Source organism: Curcuma longa, chromosome 3, assembly GCF_044706935.1.
Source record: "Curcuma longa cultivar G26 ecotype Majalengka, Jawa Barat chromosome 3, ITB_CL_G26_1.1, whole genome shotgun sequence".
Taxonomy (NCBI): Eukaryota; Viridiplantae; Streptophyta; class Magnoliopsida; order Zingiberales; family Zingiberaceae; genus Curcuma; species Curcuma longa.
The window spans coordinates 8049582-8062730 of NC_133863.1; the positions used below are offsets into that span (position 1 = coordinate 8049582).

A 13149-nucleotide genomic window follows, 5' to 3' on the forward strand; every position below is an offset into this window, starting at 1 on the left:
ATCTATCATCATCTAGGTACTGGGGTAACGAAAAGCATCTATTCTATTGTTGCAGTGATAAAACATTCAAAAACAAATTAAAAGAATTAGAGTTGGAACATTAAAAATGAATATTTTAAAGTTTGATTTTTAAATAGGTATAAATTGTATTTTAAATTTAATTGACAGATGAATTAGGAGAAATATCGACATTTTAATAAATAAAAAAAAAAACCTTTCCGTGCTTTCATGTGCTCTGATGGTTCACAATACTTAAACGGGCCCTGCTTAAAAATGCTGGCCCATGTGGCATGTCCGCGTGATCAAAGGAAGGGCTACTTCTTGGTGCGTTACGTTGATCATTTAGCAAAGTGTTATGAAATCTTGCACATCATTTAACATTCACCATCGAGAAGGCGAATGAAGAAAGAAAAAAAAAATCCTTATTGACTTATAATGCTCGACAAGAGGGAAGTCTAGCTGAAAAAGTTTCTTGAACTACTTTACGCCATTTGGGAAGGCGATCGAGCACAAAAGACCCCATATATTGAAGTAACATATATAATCTACATCATCATTTGCTCAAAGTTATGATGAAAAGCCATCCTTAGACCATTTTCTATACCATTCCGAAAAGTAAACAATGGAAGAAAAGCCAAGGTTACATAGTGAACTCAAAAATTACAACATCTTTTTAACTTGGTTGGAAGGCAGCAATGAAAGACAATGACAACAATAATACCCATGATGATTCAAAATAGAGAGCTTTTCCTCTGCTCATAAATTCCCTTCAAGGAAACAATTTTTTTATCACCCTCTTCTTAATGATCCAAAACACAAACTTATATACAATCTAACTCCAACAACATATATATTTTTTATTAATTTTTTCCCTCATGAAATAGAGTATCTGACGTGCCTTGATGAACTACAAGACTTAGCTTCTCCAGGCTTCATAGAGACGGGAGGGCTCTGTGAGCTCCCTGATGTCTCGGAGCTCTTAACTGTCTCCACCTTCACTGCCCACAACTTGTCGAACAACCTCCTCGACCTTGACGGCAACAGCAGGCTACTGCCGCCCTTCTCGCTCATGCTTTTGCTCCTTTTGTTGTCGCCACTTAGACACTCATCCACCTTATTTATCTTCAAGCTCCCTAGCTGCTGCTTCAGACTACAATGGTGGTCCGATACAAGTCGCCCGTCCCACTCTTCTTCCATGGTTGTTCGAGATGCTAAAGCGTTAACGGATGGAGCTTGGACGCTCCCGGATGCCTTGGACTGCTCGAAGAAGAGGACTTGAACGACAGTCCGAAGTGGCAGTTGCTCATTTTGCGCTGCGTGAACACAAGCTTCGGACGAAAGTTTCTTGACATCCATCAAGTTGCAAATCCTCTTTTTTTCAGCTTTCGTCAAGTTCGGATGTTCCTAAGGTATTTGAAAGAGTCGAGAATATAATGCTAAAAAGAACTAATTGCACCATATTTATGTAACTCAATCATAATACTCTATAATTAAAGATCTTTAGTGCGATTAAACAAATCACAAAATTGATATCGAAACATAAAAAACTTATACAAGAACAAGTAGAAAGTTCTCAAGCACGTACCTTCAAATAGATATCAATGGCTGTGTACAATCCATCATGAACTGATCTTGCTGAACCAGGAATCGACTGTGCAAGCTTAGTAAATCTAGAAATCGATAAATTGAGATCGTTCGCTACTTCCGAGAGATAGCAGTCAATCAATTTCCCCAAAGCAACCAAAGCTTCATTCTCTAAACTAATCTCCTTGTATCTGTTTCCATTCTCATCGACAAAGCTGCTACCAATATGCATCGTAAACTTATCCACGAGACTTTGCACCAGATCAACATCATACATTATACCACCACCTGATTTCGAAGGAATCAGCAGACTTTTAACGGAAGCTTTGTGCAACTGAATGCTGATTCGATCAATAAGTTCCTCCTTCAATGCATCTCTGTCTCCAACCAAGATCACCACTTTTAGCAATTTGAGTAGAAACCTGCATGAACACACTGAGCACTTGTCCGGAGGCAAGAGCGAGATAATAGTTTCCACTACAATCGTATTCATTTTAGTGTGCTCACTGTCATTGACCAACGCTTCATAAGAATCGGGCAACCATCGAGCCGCATATGCCTTAAGAGACTCCCCTATCATGTCTGAGGACATCCTCCCTTTTGATTTCACCGCAACCATTACTCTCTTATAAAGATCAACATCCAACTCACACAGATCCTCCACCCACCAGTCACTGGGAACTCTGTGTATCCCTTGTGGGGTCTCAAATATTTCATTAGATGCCCTCAATTTCCTGCTGTAGGTGTATGGCCAGTTGACATTCATGGAATCGACCAATGTTTTTGAAGCAATGCATTCAATGCACCTTCCTACAATCTTCAGTTCTTCGGACCACGGCAGCAATGACTTAGTCATCTGAAAAACAATGATCGAATCTTTCCAACTTTGTAACACGCTTGTGTTGAGGAAAACCTCAAGTTTGTGTATCAGATTCCCTTTCTCGACACCTTCATCCATCTCTAGGTACTCCGCTGCGCATCTTGCAGCGATAACATTGTAGGCATTCAGAGTCACAGTGATGCCATAGCAAAATTTTGCACAAATCTCAAACGCACCCGGTCCACCGGGGAAATCATGTAAGATTATAATTTCATCTGATCTATCTTCAGCAACCTCGAGTACTAACTGTTGCAACCGGTTGCTCTTTGCTAAAAGAGGAAACTGTATGGACATGAATATATGAGCATGATGATGAGCACCAAGTCAAAAATCAAATACAAATCGAAGTCATCACAAATTATTGACATGAATAGAAAACTTAGTTCATAAACAATTAAACTATGAAAATATGATTCTAAAAAGATCCAACTGCGAAAAGGTCATGTTAATATATTAAAGGATAAACCAAACTACTTTGCCATTAACTCAATAGATATAGAAACTTTGTGCTTGTTTACATGAGAAGAGGGAGAAGAAAGAAAGAAGATGCAAGAGGTGAGGGACAACGGGACAACTGGTCTAAGTCCCTATATATCGATCATGCAGTTTGCATGCCCCCCTCCCCTCCAGTTTATCCAAACGTAAAGGTGTAAGATGTAATAAATAGTCTTAATTGTAAGCTAATTTTCAATAAACTTGAACAAGGCATTATAGGTTTATAATCATTCGCTGAAGTAATTAAGCAAAGTCGCTAACCTTGTGCAAGTAAAACCTTACTTCATCAACATGCACAATAATATCAGTTGGTAGCTCAGACATCACAAACCTGCATGAGTTTGTTATCAGTAACCAAAGAGAGAAGAAAACAAAACTTTTTCAAGCGCAACATAGCGAGGATGTTTCGAAAGATTCAGACGCATGTTTTCCAATTTTTTGAGCGTTTAACAGGTATACCCTCACTTGATTTCTAATACAATTCGTAAAAAAATATTTAAAAAAAAAAGAAAGAGAGAAAAAATATATCAAAATTAGATAGGGAGCTCTATTGTTTTATGAAACCCTGATATATTTTCCATCCTATTTTCTATCGGAGTAAATGGGCAATAATCTTTTCCTTCATTAACTTAGCCAAGATGTCTGTTTCAAATCACCAAAAAACCATCAAACAAGACGAACAAGGAGAACAATTACATTAGGCTAACAATGTACTTTGTACTTTGATCTGCTGAAGCAAGAACACCAACAGAAAAAGAAAAAACGCAAAAAATCATGAAATCGACAGCAAGAAACGATTTTGATGACGAGGACGATGGCGGATGACGAAAAAGATCAAACCTGATGCGTCTACCCTCCGATCGGAACGCGTCCGGCTTCGATCCTAGCTTCATAAACTTCATCTTCTCCGCCACCACCGGAAGAACCCTCTCCTCTCTCGTTCTCAAGCCATTTACTTCCCCGACCTCAACCGCCGCCCACGCCTTAAAACACTCTCCCGCACGCCTCCTCCTCCTCCCTCCCCAGAAATCACAGCCTACTCAATTTAATCCGATTAATTCATCCTTCTCGAGATCGCTGCCCCCGCAGCGCTCTGCCAGTCTGCCTCGCCATGTTGCTTTGCTCTCGCTTCGTTCTCACATACTGCTGCTGTTAATTGCAGTCTCTGGTGCTCGGCACCATGAGAGAGAGACAATGTGTGGGGAAGAGGATAAGAATAGAGTATCGTGTAGTAGTGTGGTGATGGTGATGATTACATAGACTTACGTATCTGCGCCTTCTGCTACGTAATGCTCTGCTTTTCCTGTCTTTTTTGGCTTCCTTTTTCGTAATTAAATGCTGCATTTAGACTCCGCAACACGTCTCTGTTCCTCGCTCGCTCGCTTCCATTAATTATACTCATTCATATTACCTACAGTAGTTAAGTCTCCCTCTCTCTGCCGGGTTTTCTCTGTTCTTCTTTAATCCGTGCCGGTGTTGCTCCGAATCGATGTCAATCGGGAGGGAGAAAAAGTGAAGGGGCGGGGCAGCCTCCCTCAAGGCCAAAGCTGGCGTAGCTTTCGGTGGTGCGGTGCGGTGCGGTGCGCGGCGCGGCGCAGAACCTAAATTAACAAATCAAGGAGGAGCGGATGCTGATGCTCTGTGACCGTTCCAGTACTGTTCCTATATATTTAATTAATTTAGACAAGGAGGCTGATGAGAAGTGAGATAGCATTGCGTGGAACGTAGGTAACCAGCATGTCAGAAAACACTATATCCATTAATAGAAGACACTCTAAAAAAGTGGCGCGCTTAATTTTATTCTAACTTCTTGCTTTTCAATTTTTCTCAAGTGTATAGACAACAAATTTAATTCAATTCAAACAAAAAAAAAACACTATAGTAAGCATGCCTCTAGTTCTTAATTTGATTGAATGAACTGATCAATCTAATCCCGATCATTTAAACTCAACGACCGCTAATATCTAAATAGAGTGAGATAAGGGAGCAAATGGCTGAGTGATAGGCCTTGTGTGGTCCATGGCTCCACACTCCAAAACGTGAACAAGCTGAGGAAAGTTAGATTCTCCATTTGGTTTGGATGGAAGGAATCGAGCTCATCGAGGACATGCTAAAGCTTGTCTGTACTTGTCAAGCCAAGGTGGCTCAGAACTCAGGGGGTGGCCTTGCTCTGTTTTACTATTTTGCCAGGGCGTGCTCAATTCCCCTAACGATTGGATAATATTTTAAATATCAAGCCGATAAATGAATCGGAAAATTTTAAACCAACTTTTTTTTTTTTTTTGTTTCAGTGGTTTTATTTTTGATTTTCAGTTTAATCGATTTGGTCGACTGCTTCGTTGTGTCAACCAACGGTAGCATGTCTGTCACCTTTGGCACAAACGATAATCCGTGAGTGGCTGTGGCCTAACCCATTGAACACCACCAATAGAACAGTAAAAGTGTGCATGAAACTTTAGGACCAGTCCACCCAAAAAGAACTCAAAAGATGATGATAAAGAAGACCAAAGTGCCAGAGGACTACATCACAACCCTAAAAGTCTCTGAATCTCTCAATACAAGGATATATTCATTGAAGTATAGCATCAAACAAAGCCCCTTTGCTTTTTTCAAACCCTGATGCCAGCCATCTTTTAATTTGGACTAGTCAGTCAGTCAGTCTCCAAGCTCATCATCCTCACCCACTTCTTCCTCTGCCGTCTGAAGTCAGAAATCCTAAAAAGCTAGCACGCAGTTGAAGTCCTTTTGTGTCTAGTAAAGTTTGCAATGGGGTCAGAGTTTGGATGAGTTGTTACATCATCAAACAACTACCTTCTTGTTCTTCTGCATGCATTTTGAGCCACTATTACTATACTCAGCGAGAATTAATGAATGCTACTTACTGAAACAGGGGACAAGAAGCACTGTAGATTGGATGGGTGACCTCTTGCATCTGACGGATACGCAGGAAAGAAGAAGAGGCGTTGGCAATGGATTACGAGTAGAAATTTGAGAATACGTTTTATATTTAGATAAAACACTCTTTTTCTTCTGCAAAAAAAAAAAAAAAAAAAAAAAATCTAATAGATGGAGTGTATGGAGTGTTTGATGAGAGAGCACATGTGCAGGGTAATAAAAAAAAAAACGGTGCATATAGGAGGAATCTAATCTATTGAAGGAATCGAAAGTTTCGAGAAAGAGGGGCGACACATTTTCTAAGAGAAATATAATTGAAACGACAGACAATAACTTACTTGACTAATAGCCAAGGACCAATTGACAGTAGTATTTGTCCACCACTAGTTAGCCTAGAACCTATAATTAATTATAAAAGGATCATTTGCAGTATGTATAATTGCTCTGCATGATTAATGTAATAATTTTCCGACTTTCATTGGACGTGTTCCTTTAAGCCAACCCGATTTCAGTTCAGCGATGCCTCCATCCATCTGGTCTACCAGCACACTAAGGTTGGGCAGAAGAGAATGGCTTGATTTAACCCATTTTTATACCTTTAACATCCACTAAGGCCCATTTTAAATCTTGATCATTTTTATTTCTACTTGAACCCCACCATTAATCAAGCAATTTATTCCAACTGTCCGCCTCAACACTCATCTCATCCAACTATTTATATAATTATCTCCTCGAGACAGACGACAGCTAGATGGAATGGAACCACCAACAGTTGGACAAACTAACAAATGTTACACGCGCCTTCATCCAGTTTGCACGATGGAACCACCAACAGTTGGACAAACTAACAAATGTTACACGCGCCTTCATCCAGTTTGCACCAACTACACCAAATTCAGCCAAATAACTAAAGATGAAAAATTCCCGATCAGCATAGAGGCATTCAAAATTAAAATTATTCAATAGAAACTATTGCCTTACCCAATTCCTTTTTTTTTTTTGAAACAATTCGACCCTTTTTTTTTTTAATCAAATTTTCACTTCTAATATAAACCTTGTGAGCCTCATTTTCCCCTTCCTTTTTTATTTTGAAAGTTAACACTGTCAGGGCCATTATCATTTTATGGGTGCCTAACTATGGTTAACGCATTCCTGACTCAATCACAATCATCAAAATATGACGGCTCAACGTGAATCAATAAGATTCAAGTTTGAGTTACCAAATATTCAAAAACGTTGTGTGAAATATATATTAACATTTCTTTTGTAAAATAAGAGAATAAAGAAATTGAAAAAGTAATGGAATTATGGAGCCTCAGCCAATGGATTATACACGGGCCAGACAAGAACCACTTCTTGGGATGCCTCCCTCAGTTCAGTTTACACCGAGATTGAGCTAGCCCAAGACAAGCCGTACGTGATATGCCAAGCACAATCCAACTTGATTCTGACATTGGTCGCGTCGCTACTAGCATTGCCTAAACCAAGGTCTACAAACTAGCTAGTTGATTACACGCTATATACAAATCTACAATTTAAATACATCTACTAAAATAGTTACCTTGAAATATAGATGATCCATTAAGCTGATATAACGACAGTAATTGTATTCACCATTTTTACCAATTTTCATCTAAAAACTGAAATCACAGTGGACAATAATCACAGCCATAAATTCTCTAATGTATAGAGGAGATGTATAATGGAAACAGGAGATGGATAATTTCCATTTAACCAAACCTAATCATGTAAAAGTGTTTCCTGTATGTAAGTTTATGAATAACCAAGTCCGTCAAGGTAATACTCTTTTCTTTATCATCATCATTATTGAGCTATATTTATCCCAACAATTGAGTTCTTTCTTGCCAACTCAATGTTTCAAAATAACCAAATCCATCAAGGTTAATTGTTTCTTCATCATCATCCAAACTATACGAGGTGGCTAAGGCAATATTCATTCTTTGGCAACTCAATGTTTCAAGATGGATGATCAAAATTTACCTTTATGGGGCATCAACATTGATCAGCAACTCAACCTAGAAAATAGTTTCGAGCATCGTCTTTGCAAATAAACAAATACATTGGACGGAGTAAAGGGGAATACCCAATATATAATATACTAGCTTTATTTGGACATGGTTGGTTGTCATGCTAGAGAGCTCCACAACACCATCTGCAACCTTTCCCTTTGCTTTCCCATATTTTAAGCGCCTAAAAATATTTAAGATAGTGGCTCCCAACAAAGTCTTATTTGAAAGAAACTGGCAGCCTCATTGTCCGACAATAAAAAAACAGATAGTTTATATTCTTAAGGGGCCTTTTCATACACTCCATCGCTGATCCCACTTTGTTTATAGACCTTTTTCTCTGAGCAACCATCAACAAAGATGTTACAACTAATGGCTTTCGTAATATGCTGATCATGTGAAGAACCAAATTCTCTCAAAGATGCACGAACACCGGATTATCTATAGACGCATCAGGTTCTTGGAAGTAGTCCGTAGACCCAGTTTTATCATCAAGGGCCCCCCTTTCATTCTACTCTTCTATGAGCTACTCAAATATCTCTAATCCCAACTTGTTTATAAACCTCCTTTTCTCTGGGTAATCATTAGCAATGGTGTTTACAACTACTGACTTCTTAATTTGCTAGTCATGTGGCAAACCAAGTCCTTTCTAATGCCAATGAACACCAGATCATCTATAGGCACACAGTTTCTCGGTAGTCAATAAACCCACTTCATCTTTTGTATATGCTCTCTATTTAACTCAATGCACCCCCAATAGGTTTATTTGTCATTCCTGAATAGCATCATCCAAATTGAATGGACTTCAAGATGAATACCACAGGGCCTGATGCTTCTCTTGATATCCTCTCCGACGCCTGGTGCAACTCTGCCATCCAAGTTTTCCAACCAACAGTGGACGAGTGCTCAAATTTGTTCAAGGACAAACAGATTGTGGCATCAGAGAACCACAAGATGGCACTTACATCGGTGAGTAGATCCCTTGTTCTCATTCCTGTAATCCTGTGAAACATACAGATTAAAACTTTAAAAGATTTAATTCTGCAGTTAGGAGAAAGAAACTTGAAAGTGGATGAAGGTGAATTCAAGACAACTTCGCAGATTAAGATCGATGATTTGAAGGTGAGTTAGAAAAGACAGCAATCGATCGCAAGTAAATCTATTACATTGCTCAGATTATTTTCGATTCTGGTAGCAAATTTAATAGATGCTGCACCGATCAATTTTTCCCTTCTCCCTGTAGTCCTGGATATGGCTTCAGAAGGCAATACATCCAGAGCTGGATTATGACCTTTGCACAAGACAGAAATGGGTATGGTAGTAGTAAAAGTTCTCAAGTATTAGTGTTAACAGCTTAGTTAGTAAAATAGGATGATACCGAGTTGCATGAGATAGGGTATGCAAATTTATTTGCTCACTATATATTAACTACCCATGTCCCTAATTTTCCCACTAGGATTAGAAATCCTGTATTTTACATATTTATACAATCTGAGTTATTGTACGTATTCAAAAGGTCTGTCCTTAGGTTCCAAAAATAATGCAAGGTAAAAAAGAAGTGCTTCAAATCATTGCTATTTGACTAGGATTTGTTCTTAAAAAGCCTGTATTTCGAACTGATTGTTGGTTAAAATAGGGGGAAACCTATGAAATAATTTTAATATTGATATTGGTGACTGCAGATATATTTTTCTTCTTCTTAGTAATGAATACCTCAAAAGGAATGAGAAGTTTAGAAAATTATAAATCCAAAGAAACTAGTTAGATTACATTAGAAAATTGATTCATTTAAATTTGGTCAAATTGATGCAATTCATTTCCTTCCTCATGATTTCCTCATATGAAACATGTGATTAATCTTATCCTTAGACTCAACTTGATATTAGTACAAAAAAAAGAGAAAATAGATCTTGGTGTGCGCCACAAATTCCATACTGGCATCCCTGCATTTTCTTTACAGTTCACAAAAATTGCATCTTGGAATGGGAAGTCAATCAAGAAATGGTTGATGGAGATCAAGCAGAAGCGCAAGGACCAGAAACGTTTGCATGAAGCAGAAATTCATGCAGCCATTTCAGTCGCAGGGGTTGCAGCAGCCTTAGCAGTCATTGCAGCGGAAGAATCAGAAGCCAACAAACACAAGTCACTAAAGGAAAGTGCAGTTGCCTCAGCAGCTGCTTTAGTGGCAGCACAGTGTGCCCAAGTTGCAGAGGCTGTGGGTGCAAAGCTTGAAGAGATCTCTTCAGCCATTAACGAAGCTGTGACTGCTAGAGATGCAAGTAACATCATCACCCTAACAGCTGCTACAGCAACATGTAAACACACTATCCCTTGCAACTCCATTTACCCAATCACTGATCATATGCTCTTACCTCTTAGACAATTATCATAAGCATACTGCCTAAACAAGTCCTTGATGATCAGAAAAGATCAACTGTGCACCATATCAGCAGTTTATTTTACCAACAAACAAATTTTGTTATTTCACGGCAACAGGCTGAATTATGAAACAGCCTGCAACAAGATTTTAGGTCAAAAATATTATTTTTTGACATATGAAAGTTTGATATTTTTGACGTAGGGTGTCTCAAAGCTCAAATGGTGCAATACTATGGAAATTCTCCCATTAGCTCCTTTGCAAATTAGCTTGCTGTAGAATTTATGTTAAAAAAAAACATTTATGATAATATGGAAGGTTAAGGTGTCCAACTTGGTATGTCTCAAAGCTCAGAATAGTGTATATATGTGATTTTCATAGAGGCACAGAATAATCATATGCTGAATTTTAAGTGTTTGCAGTAGAATTTTCCTACACCTTACACTATTAGACTGACACACCCTAAGTTAAGCATGCCAGACTTCCATTTGCCCACAAAAAAAAATACAATTGGTCTCAAATCATGAAGCAAATTGATACACAATTCAGCTTTAAAAGGGGACAATTTAGTTATTTTCAATTTTTTAGGGCATGTTTTGATAAAATGCTAATTTATCATTTACGTTGCGAAAAAATATACTCAAAATACTTCTGTTTTTCTGTGACAGCTTTGAGAGGTGTGACCACACTAAGAAGAAGACAGAGCCATATAGAAAAACTAAAGGCCAGTCCACTAAAACTTCTTGACGAGTTTGACTTTGACTTTGGAAGATGCAGAGCATTGCTGGCAAAGGGTGATGAGATCCAAGTTGCAACACCTGATGGTAAGTAATATCATATACTTGTTGCATCATTTACTATCAGATGAGATCCAACAGAAGCTAAATTAATTAATAAACTAGTCTTCAGGTGATCCTAGAATTCATAATGTATTCATATCATCTATCATCATCAAAATCAGTTCTCCACTAAAGAGAGTTCAATGCATTCAAGTGGAACTTTTAAACGCTTTGTAAAAGTTTACACTCCCTTTTGATTTCTTTCCTATAACAAGGGACTAAAATATGAGAATATTCACCATCTCTCTACATTTCACATTTGATTCAGTCAATAAAGATCAATATCAACTATTATTCTTTGATAAGAGAAGTTTTACTATTATTCTCAATGGAAATCACACTTGGAAACTACTTTCTGATTTTTTTTGGTTAATATATATTTATTTTTAATTTACATTTTTAAACTGAACAAAACTAGAAATTTCAGTTTAGTTTCGTTTCAGTAAGGATTCAGTTTGGACTTTTCAAACTGAAATATTTCATCTTAATTTTGATTTTTCTCATATAACTGATAAACTATACCATACTAACCCCTACTAATATAGTATTCCCTCTTTTGAAATAGGCAAATGCAGGATAAGATCAGTCTCAATTATCTTAAACAAGGATGCTAAAGTTCTCCTCAAAATCAAAAAGATAAATATACTAATGGTCCTATCCACTGCCAAAGAATGTAAGTCGAACATTACTTCATCAAATATTCCTTCAAAAGAAAATCAATGATCTTAACCTAATGTAGGTTTCATATCTGAGTTGCACACAAACCCTCTCAGCGACCCAATACAAGATCAAGATGATTCTTATTCCATCGAGATGACAACTAGCCAAGGGAAGATTGAGCTAAAATTTGATGACTACATCCGCTTCAAGAAATGGATTACAACCATAAACCATATGTTGATGTTGTCAGTAACATTCAGCAAACAAGGAGAAGTCCCTCTTCCATAATCTCAAATTTGTGACTGCAGTTTTCTTTTCACATACATTGAGTGGCAATAATCAATATTATGTTCAAACTCATTGATACATGTTTCTTTATAATAAAGTCCAACCATACCAAGTGGTCACAAATATGTAGTAACTTCTCCTCAACTCTTCCTTGATCTTGCAATATATGTCTGTATGATTACCTTATCTCGCCTCTCAGAATGGCATTTACACTTTGTAATAGCAAAGAGTACAGGACCTTCAGCTTGAATACCTGAAGCTAAACTCTTGAACAGTGTTATCCTGTTTTCATATTTTTGTCAAGATTTGGAGTTTCTCTTCAAAATCCCAACCCAAGGTCTACAATCCAGCTCCAGATGTACCCCATATTTCAATAAAATGAAGGTTCTCATCTGACCCACTTCTATGATCAAGCAATTCGAAGTGCTTACCAAAACTCTAAACCGAATATTCAAACAAGCAGTAATGGAAGAGATCCATTCAAGAAAAAAAATAACTCAAAGACGAATTTTTTTCCCCATTGTCTTAGTAGGTTACCTCAGTGTTCTCCACTTCGCGAATCCGCCTCTTGTTTCTTGCTCACGGGAGCGAAGAAGGCAACCCAACGGAGTAGGAGAAGGAATGCAAAGACGATCTCAGAGCTGTCCTCGAGATAGATCAACTGAGATTCCAGGTGTCGTCGCGCCACCGCTCTGGCAAAGTGAGATAGACTAATACATAGATATTAACTCGAGCAACCAAGCATGTACAATCAAGTTAAAGAAGGGCTTTTTTTGCCGTCGTCTTCCTATGTTACCTCGATGTTCTCCGCTTCACGAATCTGATCCCGGTTTCTCGCTTCACGAGTCACACCATCGCCGTGGCAATTGGCAAAGAGAAATCGAGAAATCGAGAAATCGCAAGCAGGACGGCGGAGTATTCATTCACGAGCCAATTTGGTCCGTTCCAGGCCCGTTTAGAGCCCAATATATATCGTTTGATGTTTAGCCCGTATCAAGTATGTTTGCATTTGGTTAGGGATGACAATTTAATCTGTCCCATTAAAACAATTTACTCACTCTAGCTAGGTCATCCTATCTTCCTTCCTAACGTAAACATAATAGG

General features: G+C 38.1%; 2 protein-coding genes and 1 long non-coding RNA gene across 4 annotated transcripts; 1 reads left to right on the forward strand and 2 right to left on the reverse strand.

Annotated features, from left to right (window-relative positions):
- Positions 1 to 873: 873 nt before the first annotated feature.
- LOC141824999 (phototropic-responsive NPH3 family protein NPY1-like) lies at positions 874 to 3861 on the reverse strand. The gene is made up of 4 exons (XM_074712360.1): positions 3800 to 3861; positions 3221 to 3290; positions 1586 to 2746; positions 874 to 1404 (listed from the first exon to the last, which is right to left on the reverse strand). Exons 1-4 carry the CDS (start codon positions 3859 to 3861, stop codon positions 874 to 876), a joined length of 1824 nt encoding a protein of 607 aa, XP_074568461.1.
- A 4169-nt stretch (positions 3862 to 8030) lies between these two features.
- LOC141825294 (uncharacterized) lies at positions 8031 to 12928 on the reverse strand. Of its 2 annotated transcripts, none has more exons than XR_012601499.1 (3): positions 12842 to 12928; positions 12583 to 12755; positions 8031 to 8883 (listed from the first exon to the last, which is right to left on the reverse strand). It is a non-coding gene; the product is annotated as an uncharacterized LOC141825294 (long non-coding RNA). The 2 variants fall into 2 exon arrangements; XR_012601498.1 differs by having other exon boundaries at positions 12583 to 12737; positions 12842 to 12922.
- LOC141825293 (uncharacterized) lies at positions 8680 to 12045 on the forward strand. The gene is made up of 7 exons (XM_074712682.1): positions 8680 to 8850; positions 8929 to 9003; positions 9125 to 9193; positions 9842 to 10196; positions 10927 to 11082; positions 11663 to 11770; positions 11837 to 12045. Exons 1-7 carry the CDS (start codon positions 8680 to 8682, stop codon positions 12043 to 12045), a joined length of 1143 nt encoding a protein of 380 aa, XP_074568783.1.
- Positions 12929 to 13149: the final 221 nt, after the last annotated feature.

Coding starts and splice junctions, on each gene's coding strand:
- LOC141824999 (XM_074712360.1), bottom strand. CDS start 3,861: ATGAAGTTTATGAAGCTAGGATCGAAGCCGGACGCGTTCCGATCGGAG. Junction 2,747..3,220: donor TAAGGTTTTACTTGCACAAG/GTTAGCGACTTT, acceptor ATGTCCATACAG/TTTCCTCTTTTAGCAAAGAG. Junction 1,405..1,585: donor CCATTGATATCTATTTGAAG/GTACGTGCTTGA, acceptor CAAATACCTTAG/GAACATCCGAACTTGACGAA.
- LOC141825293 (XM_074712682.1), top strand. CDS start 8,680: ATGGACTTCAAGATGAATACCACAGGGCCTGATGCTTCTCTTGATATC. Junction 8,851..8,928: donor ACAAGATGGCACTTACATCG/GTGAGTAGATCC, acceptor TTAATTCTGCAG/TTAGGAGAAAGAAACTTGAA. Junction 9,004..9,124: donor TTAAGATCGATGATTTGAAG/GTGAGTTAGAAA, acceptor TTCTCCCTGTAG/TCCTGGATATGGCTTCAGAA.